This window comes from Betta splendens, chromosome 3, assembly GCF_900634795.4.
Source record: "Betta splendens chromosome 3, fBetSpl5.4, whole genome shotgun sequence".
Lineage (NCBI taxonomy): Eukaryota > Metazoa > Chordata > Actinopteri > Anabantiformes > Osphronemidae > Betta > Betta splendens.
The window spans coordinates 11,896,889-11,919,721 of record NC_040883.2 but is presented as its reverse complement, the minus strand read 5'-3'; the positions used below and the strand labels follow the sequence as shown (position 1 = coordinate 11,919,721).

Genomic DNA, 22,833 nt, shown 5'->3' with positions numbered 1-22,833 from the left:
AGGTGGCCACGACGGGACTGGGAGTAGGCTGTGATTAAATTACGCCGATTTTAGAAAGTGCACATATGTGCCAAAGTATGCAAATATGTTACATCGGCCATTTATTAACCAACACAATCTCACGTTAAACTGAACTGAAGCCTAAGCCTCACATCGGGGAATGAAATGAGGAGTTTTGCTCATTTTGCAGGTGCACAACCTGAGTGAACAACCTCAGATCTGAAATCCACAGCTCTGTACGCGTCTTCAAACAAGGCTACCTTAATGAGGAAAGGATCACAACCTAGGCCTTTAGCTGTAGGAAACGGTAGGAAACCGTCCATCCTTCGGTTTTTAGCGTGTAGTGTTTGTTTGTAATGGCGCAGTCACCTCTGCTGCATGAAGTCCCACATGTGTAAGTGCTGTAGGATCCACGATGCTGTACAGAGCAATGCACAAATGGTTGCACAGCGCCATCTGCTGCTCTCTGTTAGTTATGACACAAGCATTGAGAATAAAATACCTACTGGGTATTTAAATATTTTTATTATTATTGAATTAATAAATTAATAACAATTGTAACATTTGTAAATTCCATGCAGGGCTTTTTGTAATTAGATTAAATGTCCTTTTTATCTTTTTCCAAATTTGAAAAACGTACAAAAGAGGAAATAGCAAAGCGACTATTATTTATGAAGATGCCCACTGTGTTTATTTATATTCATTTATAATAAATATAAAACAATATATTTATTTATAAAAATATAACAATTTATTGTTTACAGGGACGCCAACCTAAGTGTGTCGTTATTTGAAAGGAGCAGTGGCCAGTTCGTCCTCCGCTGCAGCAGGTGGCACGACGCCGCACGTCGCCGCCCAACAAACATCAAGCACAAGCGTTATTTGCGCCCAGCTTTTTGCAGGACGTGCGCTTTCACAAGAGCGTGCAGCTACGAATTGAATGCATCCTGAATGGCCGTACATTCTGTCGATGCGTTCGACAGTGAATGTGTGCGGACGGTGGCTGGAGTCCCCCTCACAGCGTCAGATGCGAGTCGTCGGCGGCTTCGTTTTCCCAACTAAACGCTGAGGTTGTGATTTAAAGACGAGTTGCTGCTCGTTCTGGTTGCAACGTCGTGTGTGTCGCTCCTACGTGTGTGGTGAAACATGTGTGTGTCACTAGTTGGTATGCAGCCACTGCTGCATTGAAGTTAACCACGGGTCTGTGATGCTAACGTTAGCTAACATAAACATTGACTGCGTGCTGCGTTTACGTACACATGGAAGCGGACGTGTTACTTAACGAGCTTGTTGGCGTGTGTTGTGCTTTAACAGGGTACAGTTGCTGCTCGTGTGTTCTTTTTAGGTGGCTGCTTTGTTTACTACAGTAGCTCGTGCTAACGTGACATGGGCGATGTCTTGCTGCAGCTTGTTAGCTTCCTTTGACGTGGTTTATTCCTGCTTTGGCTTTGCCCATTTAACTAAATATCTTAAGGGCGTGGAAGTGGCATTTTATCTCACTTTGCAACACGTCTTCACTCGATATGTGCCTAGTAATGTTCATTTACAGCACTCGCTACTTTGTTACAGTTTGATCACATTTTACTTTCGTTTTCTTTCAAACAGCTGCCAGTGTTTTTTGACACGTCCATCGGCTCAGCGCTGGAGACTGTGAAGGACATTCAGCTGAATGAAGGTCTCATTTTTATTCATCCAATTATCTTAAATGATTTTTTTCTACAGAGAGGACTACACCAATTCCTAGAACGATGAAAGGTAATCTAGTTTATTTCTTGGAGTCCTTTAAAACTTCAAAGAAAAATAGGGAGCTCCTTGAGACGTCGCACTGCCACAATATCTTATTTTTCAGGTGGAGGAAAACCGAAACCTAAAACCGCACAAAGAAAGAAAAAATCCTCAAAAACTCTTTCATCTCTGAGCACTGAGGTTTCAGATGTTGTGCCATGCAATGACATTGCAGCCGTGAGTCAGACCACCCCAAGTTCCTTACCAAGTACTCCAACAAGATGGAAACAAGAAGCCCAGCTGACATCCACACCCAAACACGGCTCATCCACAGCCGCAGCCTCACCTTGTGGAGCAAAACAGGCAGGGGTCGAATACATTGAACCCATTAGTCAGATCAAGGTGCTTGGTTTTGTCTTTATTGATGCATATTGTTTATGCAGTTTAACGGGATAGATGTTTATGTCCGGTGAGATCCTTGAACTCATTTAATGTTCCGCTCTTGTAGGAGTCGGAGTCAAAATGCTGCCAATCAAAATCACAAGGGAAACGTAAAAGGGCTCATAATCCTCAGCCGAGACAACTTAGAACGCGAGCGATGAAGGAGCAGGTGGACGTCTGCAGTGAAACCAACAATCCACCAGTCAAACCCCGGCGTGGCAGGAGGCGGAAGGTCGACACAGCCAGTTTACAGAGGGATCCCGGCATTCAGTCATCTAAGCGTTCTAGGCCCAAGTTTGAGCTGAAAGAGCAAGGTAGGTTCCTCAGTGTTCATTTGGAATCAACAGAGGCTTTGTACAAGTTATGTAGGTCATTACTTTGATTTTATCTAATTATACTGCAGTGTAAATGTGCTTGCTTTGCTGATCAGTGTTTTCCCGACGGACACTTGAAGAAATCATGGTATAATGACCATAACATGTATAATGAGCATGGTTTGAATTGGCTGGTTATCATCAAGTGTTATCATCTTCACCCAGCTACTTGGCAGAGAAGGACTGTAAACACACCACCATGTAGAGAGACAGAAATACCTCTGTGGACATGACATAAATAAGATCATGTCATTCTGTTTAATAAAAGAACAATGTCCAGAGCTGTTCTATATGAAAGGCAACTTCATATGTCTTTTTCTTGTGATTTCTAGGTAGAAATGAAAATAAAACTGCCGGAAATGCTCTTTGGCTTGTTAACTACCAACTTTTTTTAAGTTGTGCAAGTCAGAAACAGTTTCTCTACTAATTCTGTTGTTTTTGTTCCTGATTGCTCCACACAGATGACTCTTGGCTGTCCTCAGACCTATCAATAGAGCTGAGCCACTGTGAGGAACCATTGCCAATTATGTCCTTTAAGGAAGATGAGGACAGTGAGCATGACGATGACGATGATGAGTTACCCAGTTTCTCAATGCAGATGGACAAAGGTGAAAGATGAGGCATTAACTGGATGGAAATAAATCCTAGGGGGACTTTATATGAGTTGGTATTTTAATATTCTCTGTATGACTTTTTTTCAGAGGCCCTGTGCATAGCAGACGGTCATTTTGTGTGGTATAAATGTAGGAATTACCCATTTTGGCCTGCACTGGTGAGTACAACACTTGCTTTGATTGATTAATTGATTTCACATAAACAAATGTGTTGCTTTGATGCAACAGTGCAAAATTCTCGTTTAACTAAATCAGCAAAATCATTATTCAATCAATCAAGACCTGGACTTTACACAATGGTTGATTTAATAAATGCCCCCGACCATAATGCATTAACATTTTTGTTTGTTTGTTTTATTGTTTTACCCCTGTAGGTAAAAAAGGTGAACCATAAGCTGAAAAAAGCCAGTATCATTTTCATAGATGACCCAATGATAAACAAAAAAGGGTAGGATATAAAATGTTTTTTCCTCGTCTGATTTGCGCGTTGATGCCTCTGAACTCTGGTTCTACAGAAGATGTGTTCACAACATCTGACCACAGTGGCACCTCACAAAGAATGAGATTAAACGTTCAGGATTCCTGTGCAACTGCTTGTAGCTGTAACAAACTTCTTTCCAGTCAGATGTGTCTCACCAATCAAACATTTTGAACACGAGCAAACTGCTGGCACTAAAATAATGTGTATTATGTAAAATATTGTGTATAACTTTTATTTTTCTTTTTATGTTCCCGAAGGCATCGTGTGACTCTAAAAATTCTGAAGCCTTTTGACTGTGAAGAACATGATGAGCTGGTGGTAAGATTTGCTCATTTGGTTTTCCAAGACCAGTGTTTATCTAACCTCCTGGAAAATTAACTGTTGTGTTGGTTTTGTCATAGTGTAAAGCCAAAGAACGTTATCATGCTGCAATTAACTGGTCCTTGGAGCTTATAAATGACTACAGAATACGGATTGGTAAGTAGAGGGAAAGAATAATATAGTGCGTAAATCGTTAGCTTTAGAGTCCTTCTCTCAAAGCTTTTTAGTGCCCTGAGATGACTGTTGTGAATTGGTGCTATAGAAAGAAACTGAATTTTAAGCATATCAAGTATTAATCGTGTCTTGTTTTTACAGCATGTGGCTCATTTTCTGGCTCCTTCATCGAGTACTTTGCTCATGACATGAGTAAGTGTTCATGTTATGGCCCTAATTGACATGGCACCATGGAATTTCAGGCTACTTGACTGCACCTGCTTGATCATGGTTTTGCTTTTACCCCTGATTTTTTTTTTCCTGGTCCAGGTTATCCAGTGAGGAGGACATACCCAAAAGCAGCCTCAGAACAACTTAGTATTGCCAGTGACACAGTGTTCGAGGAGCTGTCTGACGATCATACAGAGGATAGCTTCAATGAGCAGCAGACGGGGGCCAGTAGTTTGAAGAGGCTCCTGCCAGACCGGACACAGGCGGCCCACAACCGCGCTAATGAGAGGCTTGTACACTTCATTGTCAAACAGCGCATGGTGGACGACCACCTTTTGGTACGCACAATGGAGCCTTTGTTTACTGAAATCTTATCTTTGCTTATAGTAAAGGTTTTAGTGTTTTGGAACCACCACAATGCAAAAATACAAATTTAATACTTTTTTAAGCCTTTATGGAACTGCTTTTACTCCATCACCCTCCATGCAGGCTGTGATCCGTGGGCAGCAGCAGTCCAGATGGCTCCGGTCCTTTCTGAGTGCCAAACGGAGACGGGAAGTGAACATATACCTGGAAGATGACCATCAGTTGGACCAGGTCTACTGGTACCTAAGTGAGCTTTACACCAATGCTATTGCCACTGCCACTGGTCTAGCTGTGGATAAGTCAGTGGATAGTGTCCCATTTGTTCTGGACGTGCTTCTTCCTGAGGTGGGTCAAACCTTCAGGGCTGATTTTTATTTTTTAGCTATTAGCCTTTAATTCAAAATACATAGTGTTGCTTTAAAAAATTTTTTTTTTCTATACAGGCTATCACATATGCCATAGCTGGGGTGGACAATGTCTCTATAGAGAAGGCAGAGGAAAAATACCTAAGAGGGCGTTGTTTAAGTAACAGGTAAGAGGTTGATGAGTATAAACAATGAACGAAGCAAGAAGAAGATAATGATTTATTTCAATGACTCTTCTATTGTCTTTTTCAGAGAAAAAGAAGAGATTGACTTGATGATAGATCGCCTTATAATAAATAAATCGAAGCATATCACAGCATAAATTGCCAAAAGTTGCATTTTATTTTTTTATCTTTTGTTTGTATTTTTTTAGCCATATCTGTGTGCCTTTTGAATATATAAATATGATTTATTGTCTCCTATTTAAACAGCATTGCCCATGTAAATACCGAATAACGAGCCCATAATAAATCATTAATCACTTCCTGCTGCTGTTGTGTGCATTATGCTTATTTTTTTAAAAAATGTGTTCAATAAATGTGTTTAATATTTTTAAAAGTCTTGCCAATATGTTGCAACACAGCAGAACTTTTTTTTCTATGCATCAGTCAGCAATGTGATAGTTCTTATGTCCCTTATTCTTTTGTGTTGGGCTTAATCTTCATTATATTCTAATATGACATCTACAATGTTGGTGTCTTTATAGTATATGTTATCTATAAACACAATTTTTTTATTAATTATTTTATTTTACAAATTAACATTTTTAAATAAGCCATTTAGCATAACACTTTTATGTTTGATTGCACATGTCAAGAGTACATTTGTAAATTAACCTTTAGATGAATCTGAAAGGAGTGTACTAGTTTGGGACTTGTGTTAAATAAATGGCTAAGCAGTAACTCGCCTGAACAGAGGAGGCGACCACGAGTCGCTGCTGCGCATAATCTACTTGATCTGCCGAAGAAGAACCACGTTCAGCACCTTCCGACTGTGGAAATGGCGCTCTACGTTGTGGAAGCCTGAAGTCGGAGGGAGCTTTCCGTGCTTGTCAGTTGCAGTTCTCCAGAGGATTCGGCGCACGAATTGTAATTTTATGAGTAGCGGATTATGACAGATGACAGAAGGAGTCGGCGGATTCGTCAAGTAACGCAAAGCATTCGTGGCACCGATAACGCCGTCGCACAGGTAACTGTTAATGTCACGTTAACGTTAGTAGCTGCTAGCCGCTCGTTGCACGTTTTCCATGGCAGTTGGCTGAGAACTAACTATACAGGCGAACTCTCGTAACTTCGCAAAGCTGACTGAATCCATATGAATATCTACAGTACGAATATGAATTTTCCCCAGCCAAGATCCACTGTAGAGTGGTGTTGTCACCCAACACTACAAGCTACTGTCAGACTTAACTGTTTAATTTAGCTAAAGCCCCGTTGCAAACGTTTGCTTAAACGCTCTTTAATTTTCTAGCACAAATAGCTAGATTCAATGGCTAACCTGTATATTAAAAGTCTGCGGCTGCTTGTCAGCAGTTGACCGGGGACAAACCAGCAAATTGTTTGGAAAGTATTAGCTAACGCAGGCGATCGCCAAACGTTAGCGAAAGTTAGCTAGCACAGCAAGTCTAATCTGGCTAACCACGCTGACACATCTCTTACTTGTTGACCCTGGAATTATGATGTACTAACTTCGTGGTTAAATGTTAATCACATTCACAGCTTGCCTAATGTGGTTCAGTTAACCCGCTGCTTAATCTAAAGTTAAATAACTGCTATTCGATACTATTTTAGTCGGCGTGCGTGTGTTCCTATAGCTACGCTAGCTCAACTTCAGCGCTAAACTCGTATAAACTGCAATCCTCCGTGACCTTGCAAGCTAACTGAATAGCCTGCTAATGTAACTGAGAAAGGTGTGAAAAGACTTGTTCGACACCAAATAACAGCAGCGTTTTTTAAGCATGCCTCTGCTGACGCCTGTATTGATGTCTTTGTGTATTTTACTGTACAGAGACCGCGATTAGTTGTTTGTTTACATGATGCCAAGCTAGCTAGCTATCGCAGTGCTAACAAGTAGACTGATGAAGCTCAGCAGATGCTAACGAAAGGGCTAATATTAGCAAAGTAACTGGCGTTGTGACATTTGTATTGTGTAAAGCCGGTCACGTATGTTTGATTTGTTTATTTGGTACTTGTTTTGGGTTGTAATGCATTGTAAGTACAACAAAAGTGAAGTGCTGTTGCACGCCAACTTCTCAAGTGTTGACACACGTGAGCTCTGAGCGTCTCCACTGGCACCGGGTTTGGTCTTTCGTTATCGCTGTGAAGCCTCTGTTTCTTGCAGCTGGACGCTTTAGCTGTGAAGACCGGACTCGCTTTTTGCTTGCAGCACTTGGTTCCCTACATGCTGGAGTCATGGCATGTGGCCACGCAGTGACAGGCGCGTTGCGCGGGATTTCGCTTGAATCCGCTCTGTTTTCCATTACGGTCACAGAGGGCAGTGTTGTGTCCGCTGCTGCATAGAAACCAGGCAGAACCTAGATTCAGGCCCAGTTGGCTTCTGAATAATGATTGATAAAGATAGTGTCATCTTGTTTGAGAAAGTGCTGGTGCAACTCAAAGAATAGTATTTGATAATAAAAAATAATGTTAATGTTAAAACATTGGATAAGATGTTGGACTGATTTCAGTGTGTTTTGGGTTATAAATTATTATTATTTTTAAATGAGATCATTTCTTTAATAAATTTAATACTTCCTAATAAAATTATTCTTAGTCACGTTATGAATGTCTTGATGATGAAATTATTATTGTCAGGACAACATACAGATAAGTTTTGGCATTTTTAGTTTGAGCCAATTTCATCATTCTATCACAAGGTTGTGTCAGACACTTCATCTGCTAACAAATGTGTGCTCGTGTGCTTTATGTTGTTGCTGCTCCAGTTGTCAGCTCGCTTGCTGTGACAGCTTGTTTCCTGACAACTGGGGGTGCGACTCTGCTTGGAAAAGAAGATCCCTTTGTACTGTAAATCCCTGCTGGGCAGAAAAACCCCGAAGTGGATTACTGTTTTTTGGGTGGTTGTCATTTTGTTTCAACTCATTTATGTTGGATTAGTGAGCCAATTAACTAAGGCATGGTGTGGTATTTTTGGCCACATAACAAACATGTTGGTGTTTTGCGAGAGCTGTACTTGCTGCTGTTACCAACGTACCTTCTGTCCTATGTTGCTTATGCAGTGAACAATGCATGACCTGACGGCACAGGTCACCAGCAGCCTGCTGCCTTTCCCAGGAGTTACTACAGATGCTCTGGGGGAGGATGAGATCACGTTGGACTCTATTCTTCATGGGCGGTTCACTGTTGGTAAGCATTAGTAGAAATAAAACATTTTCCTGTGATCATTTAACATTGTTAAATGATCACAGCTACCGTCCATTTAAAGTTAGTCACAGGTGGTGTCAGGTCTATCTTGCATCATGAGGTTTGTGTCTGTGGGGGGTGATTTATTAACTCTAGGTAACAACCGACTAAAGTTTTTATTTTCCTCTTCATCTGTTTAGGCCGCAGTGGCCTGGCCTGGCTGGCGTGTGGCCCACATCTGGAGGTTGTCCATGCGGTGACAGGAGAACGGCTGTCTGCGTACTGCTTCAGCAGTGGAGCAGAACACCCACCAAGTGTCCTTGCTGCCAGGGACTTCAGCTGGCTCAAACGGTCAGAACCTTTTTTACTATTATTATCTTAAGCAGTATGGCTGTTATTTTTTTAACTTACAAAAATTACAAATTCAATTTGATTAGGTCTGGGTTGCTGGTTGGCTTAGAGGAAACAGAGGGCAGCGTGCTATGTCTTTATGACTTGGGACTGTCAAGAGTGGTCAAAGCTGTGGTTATACCAGGCAGGGTGAGTTGGCTTTGCAACATATTAATCTACAATATATATAAATGAATGCATTGATAGCTTGTGTACATTGTTGGCAAATATTACATTAAGCATGGCTCTTGCCATGAGTTAAATTTCTAATGTTATTTATATTTTTTTTATGGGTTTTATCAAGGCTCAGTTGTGTTTTGGAATAGAGGTATACTCAATGCTTAAACACACCAAACCATTTCTCTAATCTAGATTACTGCAATTGAGCCACTGGTGAGTTATGGTGGAGCAAGCGCCTCAACACAGCACCTACACCAGAGCCTGCGCTGGTTCTTCGGCATAGCTGCCGTAGTAACAGATCTCGGACATGTTCTGCTTGTGGACCTCTGCCTCGATGACCTGTCCTGCAGCCAAACTGAACTGGAAGCTTCAGGTGATGATCGTGTGATGACAAACTGGGTTTATGATTTTGCTTTCTCTTGCCACTTAGTCACTGCTGTTTAACTAATCCAAATAAAGGCCATTAACCTCTCCACTCATTATTTTATGTCTGAGCCCCTTTCTTCTCTGTTCACAGACCTGCAGATAGTGACCAAAGCTCCTGCAGAGATTCCCAGGCTGAGAGAAGTCAGCACCAGAGAGAGCAGACATCTTTGTCTCCAGCTGAATGGGCCTAGTGGAGTTAGCGCCACAGCTTTGCAGTACATCTCCAGGACCAATCACCTGGCTGTGGGATTTTCTGATGGACACTTACAGCTATGGAACATGAAGACTCTAAAGAAAGAGTGAGTCACTGTCTTATTTTTTGAGAATCCTTCACAAAAATATAGGAACCACTAACAAGACTGCTTTAATAAATGTCAATGCTAATGCTTATTTTTATTCATAGAGAACTAGAACATTCCATTGTTCTATTGCGATTACCTTTTGAAGCATCCTTAAACATTTATTTGTGTGTAGATACCACTCCCAGTTGGAGGCTGGTCGGGTGCCTGTACATGCCTTCACCTTCCAGGAGCCAGAGAACGATCCTAGGAACTGCTGCTACCTCTGGGCTGTCCAGTCTTCTCAAAATCTGTACGTCCAGAATTAAAAAGAATCTTCTGTCAAAACAAGACAATTTTCGACGCTCTAATGTTTCCACTATATTGTCTTCCTCCACTCAGTGAGGGAGATATGGTCAGCCTCCATCTGCTTCAGCTGGCATTCAGCGAACGAAAGTGTCTGCCCTCGGGGAAGATCCTCTATGAGGTCCTAATTAATGACAACATACTAAATGACATAAATTCTCTTTTTACATCACTTATTCTTTTATGATAGTTATGGTGATTGTGTGTTAGTTCCAACAAATCTATAACTTATTTGCCTTCTCACCTTATTTTGACTGTCTGTCTGTAACACAGGGTCTCGAGTACTGCGAGGAACGTTACAGTCAGGAGTTGGGTGGCACAGCCTTCCCTGCCAGGGCACAGAGCACAAACATCCGCTTGCTGAATTGTCAGACAATTGAGAAATTCAGACCCCACCCTGACAGGGATGACAGCATGAATGAAGGTGAGGCTGCCTCCCTACAAAAACTGTGGGTACATGCAAAGCAAATGTTTGGAGGTTTAAACCATTTTTAAGCTTAAATGTTTTGTCTTCATTGTGGTAATAAAGACAATGGATCCCACTTCTGTTATAGCTTTGCATTCTGATAAGAAAACTGCTACCCAGTGCAGAACCTGTTTCTTCTTACTGTACCTACCTGGCAGCCATTCCTAACTATATTTCAACTGCTGCTCATTTTCAGTTGCATCTCCGGATACGAGTGTGTCTATCTTCAGCTGGCAAGTCAAAGCATATGGTCAGGGAAGACCATCTAGCTACATTGGAGTGTTTGACATCAACCGATGGTACCATGCACAAATGCCAGACTCTTTAAGGTACAGTGGGAGCTTGTGTCAGAGCTGTTCATTAGTGATTCTTTTTATTTAACGTTTGATTAAAATGTGAGCTGGTGGTAATGAACTCAAGTTTTATTGAAGCTATCTCACTTGGTGTTGTGTTTTGTTGTCAGAATGGGGGAGTCTTTCCAAAACTGTCCCTACCTGGCTGTTTGGTCCCTGGACACAGTGGAGCAGATGGTGTCTCCTCATGTCCTCATCGATGTGGTTGTGCACGACCGCAGCATGAGCAGGGGACTTCCATTCACCTGGCCCCCACCAGAACAATATTTTAATCCCACCACCTATAACTTTGGTACGATTTGACACGGCATGTGCCGTGATATTGATCGGTGCTTCCCCCCCAAGTTTATTCTTGTAATATTCTGTTGCCTGTGTTTGTCTTACAGAGAATATTTTTTTATGTCTATATGTATATATAATTTTTTTTCTTGATTTGTGGTACAGATGCAACCTGTCTGCTCAACTCTGGAATTGTGCACTTAACCTGCTCCGGGTATCAGAAAGAGGCAGGTTTTTCTGTTCTTTTATCCATAAGGATTTTATTTAAATATGTCCACATGTTTGAAATGAAAGATTGACATCTGAGTTACTCTTGTTATTAAAACTAGACGCTGAGCTTTTTAAGGAAAGCTGCTCCCTGCTCCAGTGACATCATCTCCACTAGCTACTCTCGTTGTCTCATGTCTGGTCTACTCTCATCTCGCCTGGCTGACACCCAGGCCTCCAGCCTCTCTCAGGTACAGTAGCAAACAGAAACAATACTTACTTAACTATATCAAATGTTTTACAAGCTAAAAAAAAGCATTCATGCAACTTTGTTTTGGCGGTCAGGAGGAGCAGCTAGATGCCATCTTGTCCACAGCTGTGGAGACAAGCTCCCTGGGACTGATCACTGGCTGTATCAAGCAGTGGACCGCTGAAGGTGGGAAGTTGTAGTTATTAAAATTGTTCGTCTCACAGATTCATGAATGTTAAATTTTAGAATCTGTTTATTTACCACCGCTACCGTCTCTTCTTTAAAATCCTATCCTTGTCCAACAGAACAACCAGGATCTGCGCTAAACCTGCGCTACATTCTTGATTGGGCCTGGAATAAAGTAGTGCAGACCAAGGACGAACTGGATGGCATTTGTATGGATTATAGTTCTTTGTCAATTAAATGACAATTTATCCTTTTTCAAAGGGTTGAATGCGTAGATTTCAGTGTATAAATCTGCTGCTTCCCTCATTGACTCCCTAGGTGCACCACTGTTTGACAGCTCCTCCAACTTCACAGACCCTCAGACCTTGCAGCTTCTGCAGCACAGCCAGAGGCTGCTCGGTAACCTCAGTACCATCTTCCACTGTCTGCTCAGTGAAGCCCAGGAGCTCACACACAAAGGTGCAGTGCTCACACAGTCACATGTTACTACATTGCTTTATCTGCCACCTGTACTCAGACATTAGCACTAGCCGGTTGTCTTTTCTTTAAAATAATACCCAACAGGGGATGTCTAGCTACTCTCTAATAATGAGGTATAAGGTTTTGATTAGGTACAGTATATGAAACGTCAGTTTGTTGTCATTGTAGTCAGCTGTGCAGTTGGTCAGTTGTACTTGTGTTCTTGTTGTGCAGGACTGATGGGTCTCATAAACAAGAACATGGTGTCCAGTCTGATTTCCAAGTACGCTCAGGTGGTCCTCTGGTTCTGTCGAACCGGTTTACTACCCGAGGCATCAGGTAACTAAGGCTTCCTCAAGTAGGATTAAGATTAAAGTTCAGTACTTAGAAACGTTACCAGTAGTGTTAGAAAGCATCACCCATTTTTTCCCTGCTCTGACTTTTACTGCTCTCCCTGTTAGATGAGGATACTCTTCAGATCTCCCGGCCTTTCTACACCCACTCTGTCATAAGCAACTACTATGCTATCCGTAGGGAGGAGCTCACCAGGCTGGCCAAGTGAGTAATGTATAATCACTACACAGTTTATGCAGACATGCCAATTGTTGGGCCACAAAGTCATTTACAGTGTATAATTGACTATCTGTATAATAAAGTACAAGTTAAATTTACAACATTTACATTATGTTGCATTAACAATTTGGTCCCTGGAGAACTTTAGTTTCGTACTACTGCTTATATGTACATGGTTGGAATGACAATAAAAGCTGTCTTGACTTGACTTGGAGCATGACAAGGCCTGAGTGTCCATAGCTTCATGTAAAGGTTTAGTGTCTCTTAGATTTATGCGGTAGAGAAACATCATTTGTGTAGCACGTCTTGATTTTCCTGAAACTATATTTACCCTTCAGAGGCAAGTGGTGTGCAGACTGTCTGATGATTGACGGTTTAGTTAACCGGTGTGGCGAACGCTTGACCAACCTGTGGAAGAGAGATGAGGGTGGGACAGGACAATACCCACCACCTACATTACATGTAAGGTCTTGCATAAACACAAAGAAGTGGTCTTGCACTTAATTTATTTTGTTCGAATTAAGTTAAAATAAGTTTACATCAAATTTTATAAAGAGCATCATGCATGTTTAATTCACAGGCTTTGCTGGACATTTATCTACTGGAAAACATTGATGAAGCCACTAAACATGCAATTGTATCCTTCAATGCTTTTTGACCTTTTTTACATCTTTGTCAGATGTAATTGCACATTATTAGAATACTTTATTTCAACCTGCTTGTGTGGTTGCTGTTGATGGGAAAAATTAGCAAATGTGTAAAATAAACTACATTAAATCTCCTGCTTGTACAAGCCTTGACTCATCTCCCCAGGTCATTTACCTGTTGCTTGATGTCATGTACTCGTTTCCCAACAAAGAGGGAGCTTCAATTGAGTCTTTTCCTACAGCCTTTGCCATCCCTATTGGACTAGTAAAGTTAGTACAAGGCCTCTGGCTGCTGGACCATCATGACCATCAGGTAAAACAGATTAACACACTTTTTGTGTTAATAGTTTTGTGTTGTCTGTACCTGCAGTTAAAAATCTTTCTTCGTCTCTGGCAGAGTTCCTTTGAGCTGCTCCTGCATCCGTCTGCCGGTCGGTGTCAGTTTGATTGGCAGCATGAACGTGTCCTGCAAGCGCTCATGTGTCAAGGCCAACATTCAGTGGCTCTCAGATATTTCCACGTTACAAAACCCCCGATTTCATCCACATCTCAGGCCAAACTCTGCTTGTCTGTATTACTACACAACAGGTAAGAGGAGACTCCTCTGTCTCTCACCAGTAGAAATGTTAGGCCCATAAATGTTTAAATGTTGACTTAGTAAATTTACATCAACTTTTTTTTTGCCACCCCCCCTAAGATGTCTTACAGAGGCATGGTCATTAATTCGGCTGCACTCAAGTCGTCTTAACATGGATGAGTTGCTTGGCTTCCTGTACGAGAGCTGTCAAGAGCTAGGCCTCATCAAGGAGCTGCTAAAGTTGCCTCTAATGCCCAATGAACAGGTGTGAAAGAATTTTTATGTTCAATGCAGAAGTTCGAAAAGTATAAAGTTTTTATAGCTTGTAGCTGCTTGTAGTTTTTGTGTCTAGATGACTTAAGTTGTTTTTTTTTTTTTTTTTTTTTTTTTTTCTAAAACTTTGTTTGTGTTACAGGAATGTTTGGAGAAGTTTCTTCAGTGTACAGGAGGCCTCCAGAACCGAGAACTACTGATGGTTCATTACCTCCAACACGCCAACTACATACCTGCTCTGCAGCTTAACCACAGCCTCAAGATGAACTTGGTGGTAAGTTTGTCTCAAGTCACTGCCTTATTTAAAATTGCTTCCTCATTATATCATACATATTTTTTGATTGTCTGCTTCTGTGCTCATAGAACGAGAGAGATCCGAAGCTCAAAGAACGATCCATCACCAGAAACGCAATAATGGAACAGTATGGCAAAGTCCTGCCCAGAGTCCAGAGGAAACTGGCAATGGAGCGATCCAAACCCTACCAGCACCCGAACACTGTCCACCGAGAAGGTAAGGAAAGAAGTAACCACCACAGTGAGAACATACTGTTACAATGGGGGCAGTGAAAGTTCAGAATTGGTAATAGACATCTCTCACACCATTGTGCTGCAGTTTCTCGGCCACAGCCGCTGTCTACTATCACAAAGCGCTCTGCCAGCGACAAGCTGATGTCTAGGGCTGGATTCATCAGCAATGTCCTGACCAAGATTGAAGAGGTGTGGTCAGGCAAAGAAGCCACACCACAGTCCTCCCCAGCCAGGAGGTAAACTCAAATACCAAAATAGACATTTCACATCACTTTTTTATATTGTGATTTGAATTTATTTTTTGTTACTTTTTTTATTCATTTAGTAGTCCTAAAGCATCTCATAGTTCAACTTCAAGCCCCATGGGTTTGGTCCCAGATCCCTTCCTGGGGACTCCTATAACCATGAGCTCCAAACGAAAGTCACGGTACGTTGAGCTCCAGCAAAAAAAGGGACACTAATAATTTTAATAAATAGATACTTGTGTTTTTCAAATTTGACACAAATTCTAAGATGACTTTGTATCTGAATGAATTTTTAAGTGATTCGTTCTCTGCATGTCTTGTTCTTGTGATCCAGGCTGTTGGACTTGGTTGTTCACCCTTCCTGTCAGCCTCCTCGGCCTCTTCTCAGCCCCCCTAGACCTCCCAGCTCCTGGGTTTCTCCAAAGAGGGTCAGCAAAGCCCCTGAACTCAGTCTGCTGCAAACACCACAAGTTGTTAAGGTAAAAGACAAATAAGACTGTTTTTCTCTTAACCTGTCACAATATGTAGTGTGAAACGAGTGCGTATATAATAAAAGTGTCGTCTGTTTTTGTATGGTTGACATTTTCTCTCTCTACCTGTACCTGCCCTATGCAGCGAGCGCGGGCCTTGGCAGCTTCGGGCCCTGTGTTCTCAGGCTTCACTCCCCAGTCCATCCTGCGTAGCAGCCTCAGGCCCACACCTGTCGCCACACCCTCTGCTTCACCAGGGCGCTCCATCACCCCACCGCTCCGCACCAAAGAGAGCCGGATCAGCTTCATAAAAGAGATGGAATCTCCAGAACCAGAGAAGGGCATTCGATGGACCAACGGAGTAAGAGCAAGCGTTAAATACAAACACACAATATATTGGCAATCATCATATTTTTTTCATATTGAGATTTTTCTCATTGCATTAAGAATTTTCCAATCTTCTTTGTAACCACTTTACTTTCTAGATGGCAGCAGACACTGATATCTGCTTGCTGACCAGAAGCTCGACTCTGTCAAAGGCTTCATGTAAAACGTGGCCCTCACAGCTGGCTGAGGAGGAAGAGGATGAGCCTCGCGTTAAGTTCGTGCCTCCTGAAGGTGGTGTTCCCTCACCACAGCTTAGATGTTCTGAGAGCGAGGCATCCTCCGTCCATGAAGCAGCTTCTGAGACCCGACCATCCGATGCAACACAAGCACATCTTAGCATCAGCTTTGACACAAGTCACATATCTGCCCGATCAACAGACACCACTTTGGAGTATTACGATGCACCTCAGTACAAAGAACTGGAAGGAGATGAGGGGCAAATGCCTACAGGGGAAGATGAAGACATGGTCACACTCAACATCAAAACCACAAATGAAGAGAAGACCTCGCCGACCACACAGCAATCCTCTGGTCTGTTGTCTGAGGATAGAGAGGAAGATGAAGCAATGGTGACAGATGACAAAGCACTGGAGGATATGATAGAAAGAGGTCTTGAGCAGGAGGCCGAAAATAAGGAAGATGAGGAAAAACATGATGTTAAGTCAAGTAGAGAACAAGAAGAGACACCCAGTCACAGCCAAGGTAAGAAAGTTAGGAAGCTTGATTTCTAAAAATAAATGTGTTTTGTTCTAAACTTGGATTTGATACATTTTGTTTGCTTCTAGTTTGTAACCAAGTAACAGAGAACACACACTTTGACACAGAGCTTTGGTTTGAGGGTCAACAAGTGAACAGCACTGAGCAGGACGACCAGGCAAAGGCCTCTGGATTCACTGTGTCTCACAAACTATCTGAAACTTATGAACCCACCAATGAAGCAGAAGGTGAAGTCGACCAATCAACAGGTCCATCCTTAAGTTTGATTTGTGTGTGTGATAATACATATAGTATCAGATTTACACTGTCTTGTGGTAGTAGCCTTGTTAACATTATTAACATGTTGATATGGATGATGTATCGTGCAGGATTGTCAGTAATGCTTGATCCTTGTACTGTTTTCTAGCAGATCTAACAAAGTTTGTGGAGCAGCATCTGTTTGGCAGTGATCTGGCATCTCCTCTCACTCGCTCAGGAATCCATGACGCGTCACTGACTCAGGTTTCATTTACCAGGTACGTTGCCTTTTGTGCAAATACAGATTTGGGTAAAAGTTCTTCTTTTCATGGTTATTTTTGTGGCAAGCTTAAAATACCCTGCTCTGCTTTTTTTTAAAGTGAGTTTGTGGGTAAGGATGAAGAGGAGGAGCAGGCTGCAGCTGAAGCTCCCCCAGTGTTCAGCAGCCAAAAGTCTTCTGTTTCTGTCACATCCTCGGAGCCGACAGGCACAGACTCCCACTGTGAGTAAACATTTCTACACATCACTACCGGTGCTTCCAATGTTACCCGAACTTTTTGTTTTTTTAATCTGACACAATTTCTTCACCATGTTTACATCTTCTAGCTGTTGTGAGTGTAAACGATAGTGAAGAACTTTCCAGCCCCATGTCAGAGGAGGAGGAGGATGATGATGATGATGATGAGGAGGAGTCGGAGTCTGATCAAGCTGAGGAGGAGGAGGAGGAGCAGGAGGACTCTGGTAGTGAGGTGGAGATCATTGAAGAGGTGCAGGGTAATGGGAGGCTGCCCCCCCTCCAGTCCACATCAGTCTTTGTACAACAAGGACACACCCACTTCCTGCCAACTGTGTCAGAGCAGGAGGCGGCTCATTTCTCTCTGATCACACCTGGTGCAGAGATGAAGGTAAGGGGTTTGTTACAGAAACCTGTGAACTCTAACTTGGATTTTTGTTTTAAGTTGTATACTTCTCTGGTTTTTAATGTCAGTAAATTAGCAAAACAAGATGTTTCTGAATTTCAAAGTATTTGAAAGTTTTTAGCCTTTGATAGACTAAATGATTAAATGGTGGTGTGTTTGTGCCTTCACAGATGGTAGAAGAGGATATGGAAGGAGAGGTGGTGATGGTGAGACTAGGAGCAGATGAAGCCGGAATGCTTCCAGATCAGGATGAAGTACAAGCATCACCATTTGTGGAGCTCAAACCCTCCACCACCCTGTTGGTACCCCTGGAACTTGTAGAGGAACAGCAGGACCTGGTCGATGGTGCAGAGCTAGGTCTATCTGAGCTTCAGCATGCTGTTGTCCAAGAAGAACTAAGAACTGAAACACACAGCAACTTCTCTCTGATGCTGGACATGGAGGAGGATGTAGATAAAGAGGCGCACACCCTCTCCATTGAGAATGATCTGCTGCCTCCTGATCTTTTCTCGCAGTGTCCAGCAGAGGAGGCTGGTGATGAACACATGATCAAACCTGAGGATATTTTTTTGGACCCGAATCACCAGGAACACCCCCAGACTGGAGATTCCTCACAAGAAGTGCAGCTCGATCAAATGGACGGCTTGGATGGACCAGAGTTTGATAGAATTGTAGAATCTGAGCCTGTAAAACTCGAAGTTAGTCTACAGACGGAAAACACTGCGGCAAACCCAGTTACAGAAGATGCTAAAGAACAGAAGGAAACAGAGTCGGTGATACTGCCTCAGGATCAGGAACCTGCAGCCCCGATGGGAGATCTCACAACAGCTGTGGCTGACGAGCACACTGCACCAGAGAAAGATGCTGCGGAGGAGACGGGAGCAGTGGAGGACAAACACGCACCGGATGAGTACCAGGAAGAGACTGAAATAAATGGGCCTGTTAATATAGATGCAGACAGTGCCCTCGGTGCACAAATGCTACCTGCTGGGAAGGAGCAGCAGAAAGAACAGGCAGCCTTGCCAGGAACAGAGGAGCATAATGAAGAAGAAAGGAAAGAGGATGAGGCGAGAAAAGATAAAGATGTTGCAAATAAAAATAGCCAGTCAGAAGAACCACCTGTACCGGAGACCCCCATGTCTCACAGGAAGAAAGCTCCTTCAACCCCAACACGGATGACCACGAGAGGCAGGAGGACAGTAACGTTTGTCTCTCCTGTCACAGACGAAGGGGAAGGCATAGAGATTAACATTCCAGCTCCTGCCTCACCTAGTCGTACACCTAGAAAAACTAAACAGGCCGCAGAACAAAAAGTCCAAGCAACCACGCCTCGAAGAAGTACCCGCAAAGCTCAGCAGGAGCCTCCTAAAGAGGAGGTTGAAGAGAAGGAGGCTGTAGAAAATGATATCACCGCTGTAGCTGCTTCTATGGCAGCTTCTCCTGCCAGACGGAGGACTGCACAGAAGTCTGCTTCTACAAGGTCCAGCCAAAAGACCCAAGGTGTTAGTGAGGTGTCCACTGCTGCAGAGGTTGAGGAAGGCATGAACCAAGAACACGAGGTCACAGAGAAAATAGCTGTTCCACAAACTAGCTCCAAGACACTGACACCGGCCAAACGCAGGGCAACCCAGGAAAGCACACCAAAGCGGAGGTCACAGCGGCAGATAATGAGCAGCAGGGAGGTGGAGGTGACACCATTAGAGGTTTTAAAAGAGGAGGAGGAGGAAGTCTTTGCTCCACCTGTCAGTCGCAGCACACGAAAGACAAACACAGAAGCATCAGAGACACAGTCAGCACTGGAGGAGGACACAAAACAGCCGATCAGAAGCCCTGGCAGAACAACGCGACAGTCCAACCGGGTCTCACTCAATGCCTTACCTCAAGTAAGCGCTCAAACAAAGTCTCCTTAATGCTAGCCAAAAAAAATCTTTCCTTCATGTTACATGTTGATCAAATTAGTTCATCCATTCTTGGTGATAACAAAATTTACATTAAACTGGTTGTTTTATCACTTTCTCAGAGCACAAGGACGACGAGAGGGAAGAAACGTACTGAAAACATGAATGAAAATGAGGATCTACATGTGGCTGAAGTCAACAGCAGCGCCAGTCGCGCCAACTCCCGTCGACCCACCAGGAGCAAACTCTGGGACCACCAGGAAGAAAATCTCCTCTTACTGGACTCGCCATTGGAGGTGGATTCTCAGACGCCCGTCGCAGACGCGCTCATAAAAAGACTCCAAGATGAGGAAGTGAAACGGGAAGGTACGAATGAGGTTTGGCCGGTTAGAAATGACAGCACACCCACATTGTATAAACTGACCATAGCAGGTCAGATCAGATACTAAGACTGATATCCAAAACATAAAATGATGGTGCTGCTGCTGTCATTCAGTTTAGAAGTAGTGTAATTGACTGACTATATTCCAGTCCAATGAAAAATGGAAGAAATGTCTATGAAGCTGCCTGAGGCATCACCCAGTCTCTTTCTCTTCTCTTTGTTGGACCTCGGTCTCGACTTTAAAGTAGAAAAGAACTCTGAAATAGTGAGCTTCTTTGATGTTAACAACAAAAAAGGTACTGATACGATGGGTGAATACATGTCGGTGTATATTGAATTTGGGTTAGTAATACATGTTATCATAGTGGGTCACGAGGCTATGTAATTTCATATTTTTCATTGAAGCACAACATGTCATTCAGAAGTACTGTACGTTAGGGAGCAGGGTGCAGACATATAAAGTTTGTATAAATGAATTTGAATTAAATATACGAACATCTGTCGTCTTCTCTTAAATTCCAGGCGCAGTAGAGCTCTCGAAGGTGGTGAGAACTAACCAGCGGAGTACAAGGTCGTCTGTGGAGCCTGTGCAAGAACCTCAAGATGACGAAACTAGTCCTGGCGAGCATTCGTTTGTTTACTCCCCCTCACGGAGGCGAGCAAGAGGCAAGTGTTTGTCACTTTACCCATATCTCGGCCCATCTGTCTGTAATAACCATCTGGTGTCTTTGTTTCAGCCAGCAGAGCCGGGTCCGTTGGCCCAATGGAGGAGCCTGCTACGCCTGCCACTCGCAGCAGGAGAAGAGCCAACCGGGACGGGGCTGCTCAGGTAGAAGCCTCAGCAAGGATGACGGAACCAATTACCAATTATCAGGGAGACATTAGAATAATTTTGGCTTTCTCTTGTTGTTTTCCTTCCAGGAGGAGGTTACCTCTGTAGAAGAGGATGATCATGTGGGGGTGGACAAAGGAGGAGCTTCTAGAAGTAAAAATCCAAGCAAACGAACAGCCAGGTGGGACTTTTTAACTCAGAACAGTGAACAGTGAAAACAAACTTAGTTTTAATGGTTTTCCTGTATTTTTGCTCATCAGCAATAATGTGAAGAAAAATGTTTTGTCTCACGACCAACTTGGACATGATTATAATCCAAATGCAGCTTCAGTGGAAAATTAGTCACCATCAATAAACTACAGTAATTGTTGTAGCCTGTTATTTATCCACAAACGACCAATAAAAACAAAACATTAGTTTATGAATAATATATACTCTTCTTAACTAAAGTAATCACATTCAGCCTAATACATGCTGCTACTGTTGGACAGGACAAAAAAAAAACCTAATGGTTTCTCCATTTTCAGATCCAAAGAGGCTCTGGAGCCGCCGCCCGTAGCAGAGGTGGACCTGATCTCGCCTCCACCCAGCCCTGCTGATCCGCTCCCACGAGCTCAGAAGGCTAAGGGAGGAGAGGCGCCGACCTCGAGCATGAACCTCCGGCGCAAGCGCATAATGGAGAACGTTTTCACCAAACCCGTCACCCGGAGGAAGAAACTGTAAACGAGGTTTGTGGTGGTTTTAACCAGTGGACCTCAGACGGACACCTGACCTCAGTCAGGAGCTGTTGAATAAAAATTGTCCATCTGAAGTGTTTATGGTTCTGTTTCCTCAAATGCCTCAAAGCGTGGGCGTTGTCTTCAGATCTCGAATTCCCTGTGGGAGAATAAAATGCAGGCAGGAAAATCTATTTTTGCGACAAAAAACACACTGGTGGACATCGGTGTGAGAGAGGACTATATTTTTGGAGTTTTCATCTTCTGCTTGTAATAACTTCATTTAACTTGATATTGTGTCTGTGGCCATTTTGCGAAGCTCCTTGTTATCAGCTGAACTCTCGCAAGGAGCAACCGATCAGTGTGGATTTTAAGAAGTTCCAGTTAGGAAAACCAGAGACTGAACTCACCTCCGACAAAGGGGTTTTAATAAAGTCTTTTATTTTAATTTTTTGTTTGTTTTGTAGTTGTTTACTTTTAAATTTCGAGGCCTGCTGTTTTTTCTATTTAAGAAGAAAGGCAACCGACCCGGTGGGAATGAAACATTTCTACTCCTATGTTTGTATATAGTCTTTTGCTATGTTCCAAATAAAATTAATAAATAAATCCTAAAGAATTATGTTCTTTTGCAAAGTTAAGGTGTCCTGCATTGCGTTTGATCTTCTAATCAGATGCCTGTGCCATAGTCTTAAGTCGTGGTTTATTGGGGACTTGTACACTGTTGCTAACAGAGTTAAACTACTGTAACAGGGTTGTTGTGTTGGAGCAAAGACACGGTGAATTGGAGTAGATAGAACTTGTTTTGGGACATTAATAGGCTTTAGTTGAATCCATGGCAACCACCATCTGACACAGGCTGTTTTCTGATGAATGTATGTAGAATGTCTTATTTTTGACGACTGCTCTTTGATAAACATGGTAAATCCTCAATCTTTTTGAATTTTTTCCTCCTCCTTACGATGTGTGTGTGTGTGTGTGTGTGTGTGTGTGTGTGTGTGTGTGTGTGTGTGTGTGTGTGTGTGTGTGTGTGTGTGTGTGTGTGTGTGTGTGTGTGTGTGTGTGTGTGTGTGTGTGTGTGTGTGTGTGTGTGTGTGTGTGTGTGTGTGTGTGTGTGTGTGTGTGTGTGTGTGTGTGTGTGTGTGTGTGTGTGTGTGTGTGTGT

The 22,833-nt window shown here is 42.8% G+C and overlaps 2 protein-coding genes across 11 annotated transcripts; both read left to right on the top strand.

Annotated features, from left to right (window-relative positions):
• Positions 1-831: 831 nt before the first annotated feature.
• On the top strand, positions 832-5,555 carry si:dkey-127k13.1 (PWWP domain-containing DNA repair factor 3B). Of its 3 annotated transcripts, none has more exons than XM_055507395.1 (14): positions 832-1,070; positions 1,606-1,755; positions 1,850-2,088; positions 2,234-2,480; positions 3,002-3,148; positions 3,242-3,312; positions 3,529-3,602; positions 3,893-3,953; positions 4,037-4,112; positions 4,272-4,322; positions 4,440-4,678; positions 4,830-5,051; positions 5,150-5,238; positions 5,324-5,555. In XM_055507395.1, the coding sequence occupies exons 2-14, from the start codon at positions 1,749-1,751 to the stop codon at positions 5,391-5,393; spliced, it is 1,593 nt and encodes a 530-aa protein (XP_055363370.1). In that variant the 5' UTR covers positions 832-1,070; positions 1,606-1,748; the 3' UTR covers positions 5,394-5,555. The 3 variants fall into 3 exon arrangements, with proteins under 3 accessions (XP_055363370.1, XP_029000038.1, XP_055363369.1); XM_029144205.3 differs by having other exon boundaries at positions 833-1,070; positions 1,850-2,127; XM_055507394.1 differs by lacking the exon at positions 832-1,070 and adding an exon at positions 1,295-1,315 and having other exon boundaries at positions 1,850-2,127.
• Positions 5,556-6,029: 474 nt separating this feature from the next.
• On the top strand, positions 6,030-22,602 carry ahctf1 (AT hook containing transcription factor 1). Of its 8 annotated transcripts, none has more exons than XM_055507392.1 (40): positions 6,030-6,259; positions 8,307-8,433; positions 8,631-8,781; positions 8,868-8,970; positions 9,193-9,373; positions 9,518-9,725; positions 9,901-10,017; positions 10,107-10,191; positions 10,344-10,494; positions 10,733-10,865; positions 11,000-11,181; positions 11,334-11,395; positions 11,498-11,626; positions 11,721-11,811; positions 11,931-12,020; positions 12,130-12,270; positions 12,505-12,609; positions 12,732-12,828; positions 13,182-13,305; positions 13,424-13,480; positions 13,657-13,803; positions 13,888-14,078; positions 14,188-14,332; positions 14,483-14,614; positions 14,704-14,851; positions 14,954-15,104; positions 15,194-15,295; positions 15,448-15,592; positions 15,729-15,944; positions 16,069-16,672; positions 16,756-16,935; positions 17,094-17,202; positions 17,305-17,426; positions 17,531-17,829; positions 18,015-19,727; positions 19,865-20,108; positions 20,647-20,794; positions 20,866-20,953; positions 21,046-21,137; positions 21,484-22,602. In XM_055507392.1, the coding sequence occupies exons 2-40, from the start codon at positions 8,313-8,315 to the stop codon at positions 21,677-21,679; spliced, it is 7,500 nt and encodes a 2,499-aa protein (XP_055363367.1). In that variant the 5' UTR covers positions 6,030-6,259; positions 8,307-8,312; the 3' UTR covers positions 21,680-22,602. The 8 variants fall into 8 exon arrangements, with proteins under 8 accessions (XP_055363367.1, XP_029000036.1, XP_055363368.1 ...); XM_029144203.3 differs by having other exon boundaries at positions 6,031-6,259; positions 16,795-16,914; positions 17,097-17,202; positions 20,647-20,790; positions 20,862-20,953; XM_055507393.1 differs by having other exon boundaries at positions 6,031-6,259; positions 16,795-16,914; positions 20,647-20,790; positions 20,862-20,953.
• The last annotated feature ends 231 nt before the right edge of the window (positions 22,603-22,833 follow it).